At 36.2% G+C, this 20570-nt stretch overlaps 2 protein-coding genes across 8 annotated transcripts in view; one reads left to right on the forward strand and one right to left on the reverse strand.

The window, feature by feature from the left end:
* Positions 1–848, reverse strand: part of LOC126203805 (nuclear speckle splicing regulatory protein 1) — a 67315-nt gene extending 66467 nt beyond the window's left edge. Inside the window, exons 1-3 of the mRNA XM_049938172.1 lie at positions 706–848; positions 406–526; positions 129–284 (exon numbers count right to left, since the gene is read on the reverse strand). Of these exons, the coding sequence (XP_049794129.1) occupies positions 129–284; positions 406–526; positions 706–728 (300 nt within the window). The 5' untranslated portion in view covers positions 729–848. The remainder of the gene's footprint in view (positions 1–128; positions 285–405; positions 527–705) is intronic.
* A 233-nt stretch (positions 849–1081) lies between these two features.
* Positions 1082–20570, forward strand: part of LOC126203969 (RNA-binding protein 5-like) — a 124681-nt gene continuing 105192 nt past the window's right edge. For 5 of the 7 annotated variants that reach the window (XM_049938384.1, XM_049938387.1, XM_049938388.1 and 2 more), the window contains exons 1-2: positions 1104–1209; positions 20275–20405. The gene's annotated coding sequence lies outside the window, so the exon portion shown is untranslated. Of the gene's footprint in view, positions 1210–20274; positions 20406–20570 lie in introns of all 7 variants that reach the window. The other 2 variants (XM_049938385.1, XM_049938390.1) reach the window with 2 other exon arrangements.

The raw sequence follows: 20570 nt of genomic DNA on the forward strand, positions 1-20570 counted from the left end.
CCGAGTCTCTCGGGTGAACAGGCTACTACGGTAAGAAGAAGACTTAGCTGCATGTATTATCATGTAGAAACACACAATGATACAGGAATGATATCTGCACAGGGCCTATTTGGTCCTGAAACTCTTACCTTCTTGTCAGTTGATTTCAGTTTTTTTTCCTCTGCTTTCTTTTTCTCCATTTTATCGTATATCTCATCGTACTGATAAACTGTAGGATCCACGGCCAATGCTTTTTCCATTTCAAGTTTAGTTTGTTTCTTCTGTAAACTCTTCTGAGAATCTCGCTGTGAACAGTAAAATTACATGGAACGTATATTTAATTTATGATTCGGAAATAACAGCAACAAGGGATGCGAATGTGTATAAAATCGTATTCCCGCCCTCATATATATGCTATCTTGTTACCTTCAAGGCTCGTTTTACCCAGTCACCTCCTTCATCTCCAGAATCACTATTGTCATTAAATACCGAGAGTCGAGGTTGTAATCCAGACTGACCTGGCTTTTTTGGAACTATTAGGCCATACCTGTCAATTACAGATCGCGTTATATTACTTACAATGACAACTGTACAAGGTATTTATTTTGAATGGCACTCTTCAAGTTCACTATTTGTTTCTGTTTAAAGATATGGTGAAGAAGGTACAACCATAACTAAATTATAATTACAACTAGATGACACAAGTTGCTACTTTTTAATACTTACTGTTTGTTAGTAGTTGCTGACATACTGAAACTTATAGCACACTTCCTCTGTCACTGACGATTGCGTCTTTGTACGTAACAAAACACGGTGGTCAACAACAGACTCGTACAATGCTCAATAATACACATTGGTCAAAGAGAAAAAAATAATAATAATAATAATAATTCGATTCCAGAGATCAATGTGCAAGCAAAGATGAGCTCACTGCAGATCTCTAGTCTGGGAATCTGCACAGAAATTGTGGTTCTGTCATGGAATAGCCCTTTGCTGCTGTGTAATGAAAGCCTTCGGATGGTTTTCTTCGCGAAATGCAACACTAAAAATAAAATAAAATCGTAACCATTCGATATTATTGGTTATCATATAATCGAAGCAAAGAATATACACCTACCATGTGACGTCACTGTATCTTGAGCGGACGAATTGTGGTTCAGCGAGTTGAAGAAGCGTAATATTTGTGTTTTGGACGAATAAAAGGGCGTATTATGTCTTCGAAATATGAAGGTACATTACATATAAATTCCTTACGTAATTATTGTTAACCTGTGCGCAAGAATCTCTGTTTATTTTGAAGGACTATTCTCTTGGCGGTGTTAAAAATGGTTCCTGTGCGCGCTGTGCGTTGCTAGGACTCCATTTTGCCAGTTTCGTTCCAAATATGATTTTTATTTTGTTTTGAAAACATATTATCGACATGGGCAAGCTGCTGTCTTGCAAAGTAAAAGTTACTTTACAACCTGTGCAAATCGCTAGTGTTAGGTTTAACTGATAATTGCGGGAATAGCATATAAATTTTCACAAAATGGGTAGGAGGTTGGTTTTTGTTGTGTATTTGAATTTCATTGAACTATTTTGATTAGGAGGTAGTTATTTACATATATCCCGTATTCAGCAGAAGTGAAGAACCAATCACTGAAATTGCTTATGTGGTGAATGTCAAGCTGTGGGTGTTGCCTGCTGTAGCTTCTTATGTGAAGTGCGTAATTATTGCAATGCATTAAATGTTTTAAGGGCATTGTGCCCAGATGTCAATAGGACACCTTAACGATAACGTGAAATTCACCTGTGTTTGTTGTACACACAATTTGTCAGTTCTTATATCCATCCCTGGATGAGCAGATTTTCTGTTATGTCCAGTCTGTGTGTTACACCTTTGCCAGCCTACTTTTAATGGAATGGTGTGGATTATTCTACAACCACATATTCAGAGATATGTGGATCAGTGTAGAGGGTTTATAGGCCTTTAACTGGCCAGATGTGAGACACTATTATGCCCGAAGTCTGCGGACAATACACGCTGGACGTACTCTGTGTTGGTGTAATGAAGAATATGACAACCACCCTTCATCTTTTACTAATGACACTATCGACAAGCACTACATAACCACTGTCAGCTATGACAACACAAAGTTGTTCACATTTTGAATTTTATTTGATCCTGTAAGATTACATTTTATACAGTAAATGTATGTGTAATGTAGGACATGTCAAAGTAATAACATTCATTATCACTTATATTTCTACCCCTACAGGTTACATTTTTACATAATTGATAATGAATAACGATATATACAAATTTAATGTTGTAAGTATTCTGCAACACTTTAAAACTCTTTTTCAATGAGATAGTCTTTTAAGTTTTCTTTGGAAAGTCATTGTCAAGTACACTATCTTGCAGGTTTTTAGGCAGACTTCTTAGTAGTCTGATACCAGAGTACTAGGGTCCTTTTTCTAGCATTGCCAGTCAGTGGGGTATGCTCCGTACTTCTTGAGCCGTAACATTTGCAAATATGTATGCTCTACTTTCAAGCTGTTCCATATTTTGGTCACTATTTAGTGTTATATCATCAGCATACAGTATTTCCTTTTCTTCCTTCTCAAGATCTATATCATTAACAAACACATTAAATAACAATGGCCCCATTACCGAACCCTGGGGCACTCCATATTTGATGGGTTTGGTTTCTGATTGGTATGAGTTTCCTAATGATACATACTGCTTGCGGTTCCACAAGTATTATTTTATCCATTCACCTGGTTGCCCTTGAATGATATAGTTGCCTAATTTTTGTATCATCATTTCATGGTCAGTGGTGTCAAATGATTTTGAAAGATCCAGAAACATCGCAGAGGAAACCTTTTTTTCATCTAAGAACTTTAAAATGTATTCTGTTAGATTGGCAATTGTTGATTCTGTAGATTTACCCTTTCTGTAACAGTGTTGTGAGGGTATGAGAATGTTATGTTTGTCCAAATAATTAACCAATCTGGTATACATAAGCATTTCTAGGATTTTCGAGAAAACTGATATAAGTGAAACTGGTCTGAAGTTGTTGGGGTCATCCTTATCTCCTTCGTTGTACACTGGCACCACCTTCGTTATCTTCAGTTTTTCTGGAAAAATTCCATCTCTGAAACAACAGTTTGCTGTGTTCAGCAGTGGTGCTATTATCTGCTCACTTAGGCCTACCAGCTTTATTACATGATTTATTATTTCATCACCACCAGCTGATTTCTTGGACTTCAGTTTCTGTATAGTTTCCCATAGTTCATCTTCCGTGACTGGTCTTAAGAACATAGTACTGCATGACGCTCTTCTGTTTTTGACTATTTCTTTCCAATTTTAAGTTTTCTACTACACTGATATAGTTATTATTCTGTATGTTTGCTATTTCCATACCATCTGTGACCACTGTGTTGTCTGTTTTAATTGACCTAATACCTTCTTTGTTTGATCCATCTTTGTCCTTTCTTTCAGCATTAATTGCATTCTAAGCTGCCTTTGCCTTGTTTTTTGAGTTCGTTGTGGTGGTGTCTCTTGCTTTTGCTTCTCTTATTGTTTTTCTATTATTCTTTTTTAACATTTTGTAGTTTTCAGCTTCACCCATGCGTCTTAGATCCTGCAGCTTCCTTCGCTTTTCTAGTATTTCACTGGTAATCCACTGTGTTTGATCTTGCAGCGTTTCTTGTCTCTTTACTTTGGGAAATGCTACGTTAAAATGGTATTTCATTGTTGAAATAAATGCATCATATTTGTCATTTACACTCTGGGTCTGTAGGGTTTCATTCCAGGTTTCCTTACTTAACATTGTTCTAAAGATGTTGATATTTTGTTCACTGATGATCCTAATTTTTTTGGTTGTTTGTTTTGGTTCTGATACTGTATCATTACTTCTGCAAAAGCTGATTAGTTGTCCATGATGATACGATATTTCTGTCTGAACTACATGTGACTCATGGTTACACATATGAGTAATTATGTTGTCAATAACTGTCTCACTTTGTGAAGTCGCTCTTGTTGGTGCAGTTATTGTTACTTTCATGTTATACTGTATTAACAATTCTTCAAAATCCTTTCTTATTTTTGTGTCTTTTTCCCATGTCAATGTTGGAGTCTCCACATATAATAAGGATTTTCTTTATATTCATTCTCAATAAGCTAGCTTCCCCCCCCCCCCCCCCCCCCCACCAGAAAGATACTAATATTGCCACATGGTGATCTGTACACACTAAAATCCTCTGTCACTTTCACCACCACCCCCCTTATATTTACATCTGCAGAAGTAACTAACTAGTTTGTAGTCCTTTATTACAACATTACATATTTTACTTCCAGTTAGTCCATGTTCATTGATGCATAATATGTCTAGTCTTACTTCACTCAGGAGTACTTCTGCTTCTAATTTTTTGTTACCAAAGTATTGTGTATTTTGATGAAGTACTTTTATTTAATTTTTCTTTTGTTGGTTTACATGTTGTGAGCTGTATTCTGAGGCAAATTCTTTAACATCATCTTTTTTTGTATGGTGCTTATATTTTTCTTTTCCAGCTAGAGTGTACAATGTTTCACCCCCTTCAGGCCATATTAGTTTCCTTTGCTTCTAATGATTTTGCAGACATCTGCAAACAGATGCTGAATGTTACAGACCCCAGTCTATTTAAATGCAAGCCATCCTTCGCTAGTGAGTTTTCACACAGGAATTTGTTTGAGTCTATAAAAACTGCCCCTAGATGATCACATTGTTCTTTAAGATCACAGTTTATTTTGGCGATATATTTTTCACTTACTGACCTTCTGTTTATGATTCCGCCAAGTATCAGCCGAGATCCTGCATACATATTTCTTGCAGCATGAATCGTGTTTCTTGTTTTGTTTGCCATTTCTTCCTCACTGGTGCTCCTTAACGAATTCATTCCAACATGTATAAACATCTCTTAATAATTATGTAAGGTTTCAGAATCTGGTTCTGTAGTAGCATGTCGTGCATTTACTATATTTTTAAAATATTTACCGAGTTGTTGCGTTCTAATTCCAGGTCATTCGCCGATCTTGCAATTGGAGACAGCGATATTCTTCAGCAGCGAATCACCAATTATTAAAAAGTCATTTTCCTTTTGTTGCGTATCAGTTGCCTTGTTTTCCTTTTGCTGTATGTCACCACCTTCCATTTATATTTATCTTCCAGTTTTTGGCTTACTGAGTTTACCGACACATCAGCGGGAACACTTGAAATGTTGTTGTTTTTAAAGTCTGATCGTTCACTCGTATTTTCGTGATCTTCTTGCTTTTCCGTTTGATGGTTTTTACACACACAGGACTTCTTTTCTTGTATTAATGTATCGTTTTCTTTCTTGATGGCCAAAAGTTCGGATTTTAATGCCTCAATGTCACTTGGTTGTAACTTTATAATTTCGTTTTTTGTATCAACTGTACTTACAGATCAGCCGTTTTGTCACGTAAACAGCCGTGACATGTCCACGGAAAATCATCGCTGACGAATTTTAGATTTACTTTCGCGCACTTTTCGTGTAACCAGTGTTTGCATTTGATACACGGTATACCCTTCATCACATGCTTTTCACATTTCTATCCACGAAGAACTGTTCAATTTTTACCTTTTTAACGAGAGAGAAGTGTCACTACACTTTCCTATCGGTGCCATCTTGATCAAATAGTTTAAATATGAAACTATTAAGATCCTCTTATTGTTAAAGAAATTTTGGACAAAAATGTACTTGGTCTTTGCTTCTTGAAACGCGTAAAGCCCGTAAATGGCACACTGCAGTGGAAAAATAATTTAAAATGGGAACATTAATATTATTACAGGTCACTGTAAAAAAAAATTATATTGCCATGACACAATCATTGGGTTTGCCAAGTTACAACTAAGCTATTCGACCTTCTTGTGACTTACCTAGACTTTGGGTTCCACTACAGATCAATCTATTGCCAATCATTTATTTCGATACAATTGTTCTGACTGAAGCCACTCGTCAAGCAGAACTGCAGTATCACAAACTTCACTACACTCCACTGTAAAAGCCTACATCATGGCCATTTGTGTACTTATTCTGTGCATCTCGTGCAGCAGTTCTGTCAGCTCTTGCTGTGAGGTGTAATGGGAAGGAAAAAGAATGTGTCAGCTGCTCGATCTATGCAGCCAGTGAGACAGCAGTGAACACACAATGACTTTCAAAGACATACTACCTACAAAATTGTAACACACTCAGAAGAAACCAGCAAATATTTGACATTAAAGATTATTGGCAATGGCAAAAACAACAACAACTGTTGATCTCAGAATCTGTTGTTTTATTACATTTCAATATACATAACAGCTGACATTGTTCCAAACTGTTACATAGTGAATAATATTGGTTGGTGTAGAGCATACAGTTAGACTCCTGTACGCTGTACACCTGCCAATGTTGTTTAATCGTGATACCTTTGGACAAATTTCACCTGTTGTTTTATGCACTGCAGATGAATGTCATAGTTGAAATCTAGATCTGCTGTAATAAAACAATGGATGTTTCAATCAATTGCTGTTCTTTTCCTGATTGTCTACGTTCAGTCCCTGCACACAATTTGATTAATAAAGATTATTAATTTAATTGAAGTGATGCTGTCAGATCCCAAGCTAACCAGTATAAAAACAAACCAGTATAAAAACAAATAAAGATTATTAATGTATTTTTTGCAAGTAAAACTATCATATCCCAACCTAACATAGGCCTTGGGTTCAATAAAGTTCAGCCGGTCATCGCAACCAGCTATTTTAGTTTTCACATCCATTGGCTTCACCAACTCATGACCAAACTGTCACATTCCAATCCAACCTTAACCTTGGGCTAAGCCACAGATTAATATATCACCATAACCAGTTTTTTTTACATTCATTGACTTTTTGTCAACTCATAACCAAACTGTCATGTTCCACCCTAACCACAATCTCTTAATTTGTGACATATTTGGAGAAAAATGGTCAAATGTTCATGATAACAGCGAAGAAGAGATTGGTTTCTATTTTGGTGCTAGACACTTTCTCGCCTGTCATTGAGTACGCAAAGCTGATGAATTGTCAACCTGTGAGCGGTAGAGAAGCACGGCCTTGGCTGCCACAGGCCCTGTTCTAGACTTAAGCGCCCCCCCCCCCTTCCCCCCCCCCCCCTCCGCTGTGTGGTATCAGGTTATTCATCCAAGTATAATAATGGCAGGCATAATGTATCAGTGTAATTTCAGTAACAGCCTACAATGAGAATTGAATTTGAAGAGGCTCAAAAGTTTTCATTCAAAGATTGGACTTTCATATCCACATCCATTGTTACTGAGATGTGAAGATGTTCATGTAGTACAAAACCAAATATACTATAGAAACCAGTTGTCAGTCATCTGTATCTGCTATTGTATAAGCTTGTTCTTAAAACAAAGATTGTGTTTGTATTTTGGTCATACTGCTGTGTGGAACCACTTATCAGAACATGCGCAGTATCACTTAGAATGATGCAAATAGTACTGCCATTTATCCATGGAGCAGTAGAAAGTGGTTTTGCTGCACAATTCTTCTGAGCACTTTGACCTGAACCCCATCTAAAATTTTTGGCATCAGCTATCCTTATGTTATCTTTGAGAACAATTTGTAATGATAATCCAGCACATTCATTCCTTTTAAAATGTGTCAGGGTGCAGATAACCTTGCTGTTGAGTGCCCATATGGTCAAAAAACCTTGCACAAAAATTGAGTCACAGTTCATCAAGCTTGAAGAACAAGTACACAAATTCTGCATTACAGTTATCTGAATATAGTGCGAAGTCTTCTTGATATTATTACTTGCTGTTTGAGGAACGGCTATGTTGTCATATGTCATTCTTTTTTTTAAGGCTGTATTCTTTCTTAAATTTAAGAAGAAAATTTTCAGAGGCAAAGGCATGCATGATTATTAATAGTATATGACAAAATAAAAGCACTTATTGCTGCTGCTACAAACAGTTTGTGAAAGTTTCTTCCATTATTCTGTTTGCTTTATGAAGGAGTAAAGGGAGAAAAATATCGTGCAGTCTATTTGCATTGTCAAATTAATTTTATTCTGTGTTCTTTGCCAAGAATTTAAATAATTTTAGAAAATCTAACAACAGTGTCTTGCTCATGGAAGCTGTGTGATCTGAAGTCCAACATTGTCACTAGAAGATAAACAATTGTACAGTATGTGCTGTGACTAATGAAGATGAATTTTAGAGACTGGTATGGAGTGTTGTTCTTCTTTTAACAGTTTCACAGATACAATCTACAGAGGTATGGTTAATTGAAACATCTCTCATATTGATGGTTGTAGCCTAGCAAAGTGTTGATTTTTCATTCATATTTTATTTCTGATTTCTACTTGTCATTTTTTGCGGATTTGGCATCTCCCCTCCCCCCATTTCATGTAGAACCGATGGTTTTTATTAAATGTTCTCATCTTTTTTTCATATCTATTTTACAAACATCTTGTTGCTCAAACTTATTCTCACAGATTTTCTTTTATCATACAAGAAGCAAAGCCTTGGAGATGGTTCATATTTGAATTGTGTCTTGTTGAAATAATGATGAATAAGAGATAAAGGTTAGTGTTAAATGTTAAAATTACAATTACGGACAATGCTGTTACTTAAATGTTTCATGTAGCAGTGTTGCAAGCTCTTGCTATAAAGTGTGTTGGGAAAGAAAGGGAGTTTTGAGTAACCAGTGAGGAAATAATCAATGGACAACACATTTGGTTGCAGTGAATTCTTATAATCTCTCATGTCCTGATTGAAATTTAGGAAATCGGAGACGTGTGACAGTTATTTTAGGATGGTTATACATCTGCTGTGATGGTTACCATCAACTTAACCACTACCTCAGGTTGTGAATTGAATTTGAAAAATCTGTGGTAGGCAACCTGCAGAAATTAGCATGTTAACTTTGGTGGCAACAGCTTAAACTGAGGTATTGTCTCTCAATGTATTTCCAGTCTTGCTGGGTACTATATATTTCAAAAAATGATAGATGATGTGGAATAAACTGCGGACACCATTGAAAGGAATAGTGGTGTTATTTGCATGCTTGAGCAGATCAGCGTCACAGTACTCACTACGAGGAGTGACTGGATTGAAACTGTATGTGTCAACTACTGCTTGCAAGGGAGGAATGAGAGAGCAACAGACAGGCAGTGTGTTTAACAGCAACGAGTTGAAGGTAGTGTCCTAAATCACGATGTGATGATAACCATGAGATAACGGTGTATTTGGAAGAAAAAAAGGTGGTTGCAATTCTGCAAGTTTGCAAGGTATTTGCCAGAACAATAGAAATAAATATGTGAAACACAGTATATAGCTGAAATCCTTACTTGGAACTGTTTATTTACTGTTGCTGAGCTGTATCTCACAATATAAAATTTGTGCTTCTCCATCTCATGAAATGGGTTAATGAAACCTTCGAACATTGGCGTTGTCCCAAAATGTAATGTGTTGTGTGGCATATTATGTGCACAAACAGAGAGAGACCAGATCACTGAAAAATGAACATGAATATGAAATCTTAATTGTCTGAAAGTACTGTACTATAGCATGATGCCTGGGTTAGGATGAAAGATGACGGTTTGGTTTTGAGTTGGTAAAACTGTAGATTGAAAGTTTCAGTTCATTCCATCAGATTGTCACTGACTGACTGAATTTAGAAGTATATCATCAGTCATCAAAACATCCTTTCAAAAAAAAAAAATCTATATCAATACTCTGCAAATCACAGTGAAGTGCAGGGCAGAGGGTATGTACCATTGTACCATTTATTAGGATTTCAGGTCAACTGAAGCGTCCGATTCCACCCGTCGGCTGTTGTGTTGTGTGACGTCACGACGGCACGGAGTTTAGTTTGTGAGAGTGGCATGTTTGTAGGTGTCGTTTTGATGTGATCGGTGGTGCTCTCTGGTGGTGTGTCTACGTGCTGTGTGATGAGTGATGTTTTTGGTTTAGTTTGCTTGTGTGGCATGTTCATAGGTGGCGTATTGTTGCGGTCGGTGGTTCTCTCTAGTGGTGTGTTTATGGTTAGCGTGTTATATGGCGTATGGGGTTCACTTGCGTGCTAGCACTGTACATGTATGGTATCGGTGGTGACTGTGCTTTCAGCGGAATATTTTTCAGTGAGTTAACTATTTTGGTTTTGTTATTTCAACGTTATTGTAGTTTTTTTTCTGTTTGTCGTGAGTGAATTTTGGTAAACCTCTTTGTTCATGTCTTTGGTAGGTATAAATATGACTGACAAGGCCAACAGTTTTCGGTTGCCGGCGATGATGGGAGACAGTGCGTTGTCTCTAATAAAATTTCTTCAGCTATTTGGCCTGGTGGCTGAAGTCGTGAAATGTTCATTGTGTCATGAAGAAAAGAGGCTTGCTAAAGTTCTGGCGGCTCGGATTAGGGACGGCTATATGTAGAGATGTTGTAAGGATAACATGTCAAGGGAAGCGTTCGATTCCAATTTTGATATCGTAGGTGTTTTCTTTTGTGGTAGGATTTAGTGCGGTGGTGGTGAAAGTTTTGAGACTTATAGTGTGGCATCGGTAGACCTATATAGGTCAAGGGAAGTGTTCTATTCCAATTTTGTTGGTTTGTTGTGCTTTTTGAAGTAGTTACGATTGTAGACATAGTTGTAGTTTGGGTTTCTTGATATGGTATCGGTAGTTTCTGTTGGTCTATATAGGTCAAGGGAAGTGTTCAATTCCAGTGGATTGTATTTAGTTGATTTTGGGAATGTTCTGGTTGTTTTATTTTATCGTTTTTGTCATTTGGTTTAGTGGCGTGCGTTTATTTTTAGTTTGTCCCTACCCAAAAACTCCCAACTTCCCCTGCTTGTCCCATTAGTTTCATTATATTTTTGGAGGAATATGTGTTTGATGATTTTTCGATCTATTTTTGTGTTTGTTGTCATGTTTACGTAATGACGTCACAATTGCGATATGGGAGTTGTTGTGAGTGGTTGTTTCCGCCATATTAGTGATGTCATTGGTCAAAGCAGACGGGTGGAATCGGACGTTTCCGTTAACCCAGGATTTCTTCCTGTTCCATTCATGTATGGAGCACTCGATGAATGATTGTTTGAATACCTTTGTGTGTGCAGTAATTATTCTAATCTTATTCACACGATCCCTATGTGACTGATAGCTAGAGGATTGTAGTATATTCCCGAAGTCACCATTTGAATGTTTGTTAATAGAATTTCTCGGGATAGTTTATGTCTATCTTCAGTGTCTTCCAATACAATTCTGTGAGTACCTTTGTGACACTCTTCCATGGATTAAACAAACCAGTGACTATTTGTGCTGCCCTTCTCTGCATGTTAGTACCCCCAATTAGTCCTTTTTGGTATGGTTCCCACGCACTTGAGCAGTATTCTAGAATGGGTCATGCAAATGATTTGTAAGCAATCTCCTTTGTAGACTGATTGCACTTCCCCAGTATTCTACCAATAAACCAAAGTCTACCACCTGCTTTATCCAAGACTGAGCCAGATTGATCATTCCATTTCATATACCCACAGTGTTATACTCGGGTATTAGTATAAGCTAGCCAGTTCCAACCATGATTTATTGATATTGTAGTCATAGGATACCATGCTTTTCATTTTGTGACATGCACAGTTTTACAATTGTGAGCATTTAAAGCAAGTTGCCAATCTCTGCATCATTTCGAAATCTTATCAAGATTTGACTGAATATTTATGCACCTTGTTTCAGATAGTACTTAATTATAGATAACTGCATCATCTGCAGAAAGCCTGATGTTACTGTTAATGTTGTCTGCTATGCCATTAATAAACAGCATGAACATCAAGGGTTCTAATACACTTCCATGCGATACACCCGCACTTACATCTACATGTGACGATAACTCCCCAAATTTTACTTGATACCCTATATAATCGATCTTTTGACAATAGGTGTAGATTTGGGATTGAGTCAAATGCTTTTCAGAAATCAAGAAATACTGCATCTACCAGATTGCCTCGATCCACAGCTTTCAGTATGTCGCATGTGAAAAGTGCAAGTTGTGTTTCACATGACCAGTGTTCTCATAATCCACGCTGGTTGATATTGAGGAAGTCATTCTGTTCAAGATACCGCATTACATTTGAGATCAGAATATGTTGTAGGTTCTACAACAAATCAGTGTCAAGGATATTGGATGGTAGTTTTGTGGATCACTTCTACCACCCTTCTTGTAGACAGATGTTACCTGAGCTCTTTTCCAAGAACAGGGGACATTTCTTTTTCTTGTCTTTTTTTCCACTAGTGATCTACAATAGATTGTTGTTAGAAAATAGCCTAACTCAGCTGCAAATTCAGTATAGAATCTGACAGGGATTCCATCTGGCCCTGGAGCTTCGTTCAGTTTTACCAATTTCAGCTGTTTCTCAACACCACTGACACTAATACTGATTTCATTCATCTTTTCAGCAGTATGAGGATTATAATGGGGCAGTGCTCCTGGGGCAAGGGAATTAAGGGGAAAGCATTAAGGCCATCTTACACTACCTACTATGTGATGAGTAATTGAATGGTTTCAATCGTATGTGGTCTAAAGCTTCTTCTTGCAGGTCATTGGCCATCTGAAACTATCTTTCCATTTATTATACAAAGCAGATGCGTTGACAGTCTATGGACCATAGAGGAAAAGCCTGTTGTGCTGTCATTGGTTACCTGTGCGTTCCATTGGCTATGTACAACATGCATTGTCAACCTCAATGAAGTAGATAGAATGCATCATGGTTGCCCCTATTCATAACTGTAACTGAAAGAGTGTGAAAAGCTATAAAATATGTTTATCATTGCAGTACATAGGGTAACTGGACTACAGAGCCACTAGGGAAATAATAACAAATACAGTTGCACAATGTACTCCTGTAAACCAGACATGTATTGTCAGAGGGGTTTGTTTAACATACGAAAGGTAGCTATGCCAAAAGTCTTGTTTCACAAATGAATGTTGCGATTAAGATAGTTCATGTCCCAACCCTTATAGATTTATACTTTTGACATGGGAATCGGGTAATCAATTTTATGTTCAGTCGTCTATTTCAAAGAGCCCTTAAGACATTTTTTTAATTGACATCTAAATATTTCTTTTCCTATAGTTTTATGACAACACACATTTTAAATTTTGTACTTTAGCAGAATGATATCTGATGATGAAAGATTATAACAGAACTTACCTGTAATTATTTTTATCATCAATGTAGTTTCTGTATCTCTGTAATACCTTGATGCCCTTAGTGTAATATTTGGGTATTGTAACACAGGTGAGTACACAATAAAAATTAAGCAATTTGATGCAAAATTGCAATAAAAAAAAACAGATATGAGCGACATGTCTATGAAATATAGTAACTATCAGTCACGGCAAGAAAGTGTTTGAATGTATCAAATTTCTCAACTATACTCAGGTAGAAATTACAGATAGTATGTATTGTACTTTCTGGGTTCAAAACTTGTCAATCTTCTGTGATAGCTTTTGTGCCTATTTCTGAAGTACTTTCTGACAAATGCGCACTGTGCCTAAGTTAATAGAAATATTGCTTTTGCAGATCTACCATATATCAGTATCAAACAACAGGATTATTGAAATTGCCCATCTGTATATAAATAAGATGGAGTGGGTGTAAATATAATTTGACTGGAGCAGTGACATATTATGCAAGAAAATTCTCTGTCTTATTGGGAGTGCACTTTTACAACTCAGAAAAATGTTTTTGAATTTTGTGAAAAAATCTAGTACAGATTTATTAATAAAATGTATAAAGAAAGGACATCATACAAAAAAATTAAGATTTGGAAACACTTCTGTATGCCAAATTGGTACAAATTGAGGTACAAGAACAGAGATAAAGCTTTCAGAACCAAGAGCTAATGAATCCTGGAAAAAAAAGGAAATTGCCAGTGGAATTGAAACTGCCACATAATGAGGTGCCTTGGTTACCTGGAACTGAAATGATGTTTGCAATGTTATGGCAAGATCTAGATTATAATAATTTTGAACATAAAAATTATTCATCTACCAAAGATTGAGTTACCTATGTGACGTTTTTCTTGTAAATGCCTCAGTTTTGAAAATATCAATTTAGAATTATTGTAGAATCTTAGTGCTAGTTGTTATAAATACTATTACTATTAATTATTATTATTATTGTTTATTTTTTAATGACTTTATAGTTTCAGGCCAGACAATTCTCCTTTTGCAGCAGCTGTCCTGACATAATGTAGACTGACGTAGTTTTTATGCTCTGTTGAAATAAAATGCTATTAGGGTTTCTCATGGACCAGGAGCCATTGGAGTTCAGTCCATATCATGAATATGCAAACACAAGAAATGTCAAGCAATGAAACATTTTTGTGTACAGTCCACCAATGGTTCTGTGGTGCTGAGAAAATTGATGAAGTTTGTACAAAAATAGACTTCACAGTTTTTCTTCACTCTTCACCACCCTCCCCCTTCTGAAAAAAGTAAAAGAAAATAACAATGAAAGGTACTTTAAAAATTTTATATCAGATATCTGCGGTAAGACCAAAATAAATCAGAAGTTGTTTGCCGTGTTTCTTGTAAATATTTTTGGAGATTACTTATGGAACAAAATTCTGACCATTCTCAGCGTGACTCTACTTCTTCAACATGCAATACAACTATCAGTCAGTGGATGTAATGGTTCCAATTGTCAGAGTTTACATATTGAGACAAGTCATATTAGCAGCAATTTCACCACTTTTTAATGTTTGGTCTGGTGGCCAGGCACTAAAGCGCGTGCCTGGAAACCGAAAGTTTGTGGAATTGAATTGCAGTCACACCATAGATTTTTTCAGTCTGCGTTTAACCTAGCCTTCACCTCTCAGTGATGTGAATATTCCCCAGGGATTACATCTGGTCCTGATCCCATCTTCAACTTTAAAGACTCCTTCCTGTTACCCAGTGGGATTTCTGGGGTAGGTTTGTGGCACAAGTTGCCGAAGTAGTGTCCAAGAAAGACGTTGAGCTATACTAAATTCTTTTTAACACTTTTAAATTAAAGAAAATAATGTATGATTGAGGTTGCTTCACACAATAAACACTTCAGATTAGAATTATAGTTCAAGGAAGTACTCGGCATCATGTTCCCTTTTGGAAACTTCAATACAAACAAATATAACATAATGTACTCAAACAGAAGAAAATCTTCAATAGAGATTCACTGTTGTATCAGATGAAAGGTACTACAGTCATTAGTGTTATTCAAATTCATTTATCTGATTTTTCAAAGTTGTGCAAGGTGGAGTGGCCATATCAGTTCAGTTGTTACAAATGCCGAGGCATTGCTTAGTATGAGAAATACAAAACTGTGCAACTTTCATGTAAAATATGTGGCTTTCACAGTACTTGTGTAGCTCAACCTAAGAAAAGCTGCAGTGACTGAGGAAACTAAATAAGCAACCTGCTTCTAGCAAAAATGTGTAATTGTATAATTTATAGTACTTGCAGAAACTTGTATATTTTAGCTGAATATAAATGAAAAGGACAGTACAGAGGGAGAGAGTGCAACAAACAGTAGAAAAAAAATCATTGAAAGCATTCCATCTACACTCCATCTCAAAGTTGTAATATAGTAAGAGGTAACACTGATGTATATTTTTGAGAGTCTGTGAAGAAGATTTCTATAATCTTGTAAAAGCAGTTTTACATATACATCTATACTCTTCAAATCACCGTGAAGCGTTTGGCAGAGAATATGTCCCAGTGTACCAGTTATTAGGATTTCATCCCATTCCATTCATGTGTGGAGTGTGGTAAGAAAGATCGTTTGAATGTCTCTGTGCATGCAGTAATCATTGTAATCTTATCCTCACGATCTCTAGGTGAGCGATGCATAGGAGGTTGTAGCATATTCCTAGAGTCGTCATTTAAAGCCATTTCTTGAAACTTTGTTAATAGACTTTCTCAGGATAGCTTGCATCTATCTTAAAGAGTGTTCCAATTCAGTTTTTTCATTATCTCTGCTCCCACGTATCAAACAAACCTGTGACCATTTGTGCCGTCCTTCTCTGTATATGCTCAATATCCCCTGTAAGTCCTATTTGGTACAGATCCCACACACTTGAGCAATATTCTAGAACCTGTCACACTAGTGATTTGCAAGCAATCTTCTTTGTAGATTGCACTTCACCAATATTTTACCAACAAACCAAACTCTACAACCTGCTTTATCAATGACAGCCTTTGAGAATGTTTCCTTTCATATCCTGAAAAAGTGTTTTCGGGTATTTGTGTGAGTGGGTCTATTCCAACTGTGACTCATTGATATAATGGTCATACGATATTATGTTTTTTCATTTTGTGAAGTGCACAATTTTACAGTTGTGAACACTTAAAGCAAGTTGCCAATCTTTACAGTATTTCGTTATAAGTAACTGCATCACCTACAGAAAGTCTGAGGTTACTGTTAATATTGTCTGCAATGTCATTGATATACTACATGAGCAGCAAGCGAGGTGTGTACCTCCCTCGGGCACGCCTGAAGTTACTTTTACATCTGACAATGACTTTCCATCCAAGACAACATGCTACATCCTCCCTGCCAAACAGTCGTCATTCCAGTCGCATATGATCATACTTTTGACAATAAGCATAGGTGTGATACTGGTCAAATGCTGTTTGGAGACCAAGAAATATGGCATCTACCTGAATGCTTTGATCCAAAGCAAAATAGCTTGTCATGTGAGGAAAGTGTGAACTAGGTTTCAGCTTATCGAATCCCTGCTGATTGGCATTGAGGTGGTCATATTCTGTTCAAGATACCTCATTATTTTTGAGCTCAGAATTCTATAACAAAGTAATGTCAAGGATATTGGATGGTAGTGTTGTGGATCATTTCTACACCCTTTTTGTAGACAGATGTGACCTGTGCTTTTTTCAAAGAACTGGACATGGTTTGTTGTTCGAGGAGTCTACGATAATTATAGTTAAAAGAGGGACTAGCTCAATATAGAATCTGACAAGGGCCCCAGGACTTTGTTCAGTTTTAACACTTTTAGCCTCTTCTCAGTACCAGTGACACTGGTACTTATTTCATTCATCTTTTCAATGGTTCAAGTGAATTTCAAAATAATTTCTATAAGACCACTGTTCACTCCTACTCTGTTTGTGATTCAGTGAGATAGTGGTCCGTCTATACCATATTTATTGTTGACAGTGTATTGAATGCTGCATTAAAAACAGAAGGGATTCAGTCATGTAAACACTAGTTTAGCAGTCTGATTTCCTGGCATACAGTATTCTGTCAGACCAAGCATTTTTGTGACACTTAACTGACATTTACGTTTTACAAGATTGTATGTGAAAACTGCGTAGCCACGGTTTATTTCTGTTTCGTGTTAAACTTAGCTCCCACCCCCCTTCTACAAGTCATTAATGGATTAAGTAGTAAGAGTGGAGGTATGTAAGAATTGCAAAATCAAAATACTGTGGCACCCAAAACCATTTTGGGGTTAATGGCCGCTTTACATGTTTCGCTAGAGCACTTGTCGAAGGGAACTACTACAGTGCTTATTTTAAAAAAAAAAAATGATTCTGTTTCTGTGGGTGATGATTGCACGTATTGGGTTAAGTGAGCTACATTTATTTTTTAATAAAATATAATGTTTTCTGTTCTGTTTTTGGCAGAACACTTGCTGCGATGTATTTTTGGTTGTAAACAACTTTGATAGGTCTGGCACCCATATAATGAGCATGACAAGAGCATTATGTAGACCATGAGTTGGTACTAAGACTTCTCTTCTTCATGTTTATCAATTTCTTTACACTCTATTGTCTGTTTTCTCTAAGTATGAAATAGTTGATCCAAAGTACATTACATTACAAATATAATAAACACGCCTACCTGTCATTGTCAAAACAAATTAACTGAGTCTGGGCTAATATATGTTCAAATAAATTGAATGCTTAGTAAGTACAACAAAGTTTCAGTTTTGTTACCAGAATAAGGAAAAAATATTTTCAGTGTGGCAGCGAGAGAGGGGGAGAGAGACTTATACTTCAGCAGATGACAAGCAGACATTCTTTATTTATCTGTTGTGGTTTGTGATTACATTAAAATGGTAATTGAGATCTGTAACTATGTAAATACGTAAAGCTCAAGTTGGAATAATAACAATATGCAAAGAATAGATTGCTGTTCACCATATAGAGGTGATGTTGAGGTGCAGATAGGGCACAGTGAAAATAGAAAAAAAGTATTTTTTTCATCGAACACGTCTGTGGCTCAGTGGCCCCTTTGTATGATGATGAGTATCAATATATCCTTTTCATATGGTAGTTTAATGATGCATTGTACTTCATAGTCGAAAATCATTGCCTTATGAAATCTAGTGGCATATTTGATAAGTACAGTGTTTAATGAGAAATATGGAGTTATCTTTGTTAATTCTGTAAATTCTGCATTATAAGACACACAAAATTAGCTGAGTATCCCAGATGTGAGATCATAAACAAATATTTCCCAACAGTTATTAAAACAATGGCAAAAGTGCGAAATGAATACTGCAGTGAGTATTCTGCATCTCCCTTTGTTCTACAAAACAAAGCTGTTGTTCTAGATAGTGGAGTCACTAGATCTTTGGGGGGGGGGGGGGGGGGGGGAGGGTGAAACACTTAAGCAATATATTACTGTGTCTCAGGACAGAAACACTATGAATTTTTTTTTTTTTTTTTTTTTTTTTTTTTTTTTTTTTTTTTTTTTTTTTTTTGCAGAAGTCATTCATAATATATGAATCTACATTTACTATTTACGATTTTGCTTGTTTCCTGATCTCTGCATGTCTGTCATTGATATTTCACTAGAGATTTTTTTTGTCAATTAGCAACATGACTACCATAGTCAGTTTGTAGTGGGTACCATAAAAAAAGATGAAGGCAGCAATTCATGCCATTGTGTTGGTCCTCGCCACATGGCCTCTCATTATGAAGCACGATGGTATAGGAGTTATCTGCAGATTTTAAGTTGTATGTATTAAATTTGATATCGGCATTTTTCCTGTCTGTTCAGCAGATTGCATGAGTAATCTATGTCTATGAAATATTCTTTATTATTGGCTTTTAGTTTTTGTTGAGTGCACAGACATGAGAAACCATGAAATATTTTTATCGTAATTGCTGCAGGCAGAACAATATCAGTTCTGAACTATGACAGAAAACATTGTCAAATATGATACAGTACTGTTGTGCAACCATCATTTTTGGTTTTGTTTTAGTGATTCTTTGTTGTTGTTGTTCACAAATAACATAAAGGTAGTAATAGTATTTTGCAAATGATATTAGAAACAGTAATGTGATTTACAATTGTTATTTATAATTCTGTTTTTCTAATGTGTAAATATTTTATTTTATAATAAATGGTTACAGCAATGATGTTTGTAACATTTAGATATTTTCATAAGAAAGCTTAATTACTGTATAACATTTGAACAGACCCTTGGTGTGCAGTCATTTGGTAGTGTCTTTACATCTGTGTATTTAAGGTAAAACAAGATATACATCCAGAGTTCGTAAACCAAATTGTTTTTGCTCATCACAGGGAAGTGAAATAGTTTTACAGGTATTACTGCGAGAGTATGCTTCTTTTATTATGCAGAGTTTTGACTTCAGTAGCTCAATGCATCTTGCAGCATACAAAGTTGGCCTTCCTGTACATCATCACTGCCTCAACAGTTGGACCTCATGGGAACACACATGCTATGACTACTTATGCTATAAGCAAATGGTGACATTCTGCAAGAAGTCGCACATATGTGCTAGAAGCACTGGAACTTGTAATGGGTCAATTGCTAGCTAAAACAAGTGTGGACAGCGGTGAATGGAAGACTAATTTCTTGAAACCTCATTGAAGTTCTGTATTGTGATCTCTTAATTAATAACAGTACATGTGGAAAGACATGGATGTTTTAAATGGAAACAAGAGACAGTGAGAAAATAAAGAAACCTATGTTATGAATGCCTGTGCATAATCTGAGAGAAAGAGAAGTGGACCTTAAATTGAGTTACCAGTATCTATGGTGAAAGGGCAGGAAACTTATACAAGACATTCAATCCACAATTGGGTGCGCCAGCTTTCTGATTAAAGTGGACATTTGTTACATGCCAGTGCATTTCTTGGGTGTTTATGCAGTTTAATTTCATCCCTCTTGTTGTTGTTTTGGATATAAGGAGATTTGTTTCCCATTTTGAACTGAAACAAATAATAACTTTTTCGGTTGCAGTTAACCTTTTGGTGATACAGGGCTGACGTGAAAGAAACTCCTCAGTTTGTGCATATTGTTATGGGTAGCTTTGTGAAGATATTCTCACCTGGATACCCATAATTTATAAATTATTCAAGTAAATCTGGAAGGTAAGATGGATACCATTAGTAGAATTTAGGATGGTACAACTTTTTCAGATTTTGAATGGATGAAATTATGTAAAAAAATAATATTACAAATTGAAAACGTCCCAACCATGTGTACAGTGTGTGCAACTCCTGAAAATGTACAAACACATTACATAATATTTGTGC

The sequence above is a fragment of the Schistocerca nitens genome, chromosome 9, assembly GCF_023898315.1.
Source record: "Schistocerca nitens isolate TAMUIC-IGC-003100 chromosome 9, iqSchNite1.1, whole genome shotgun sequence".
In the NCBI taxonomy this organism is placed as follows: Eukaryota; Metazoa; Arthropoda; class Insecta; order Orthoptera; family Acrididae; genus Schistocerca; species Schistocerca nitens.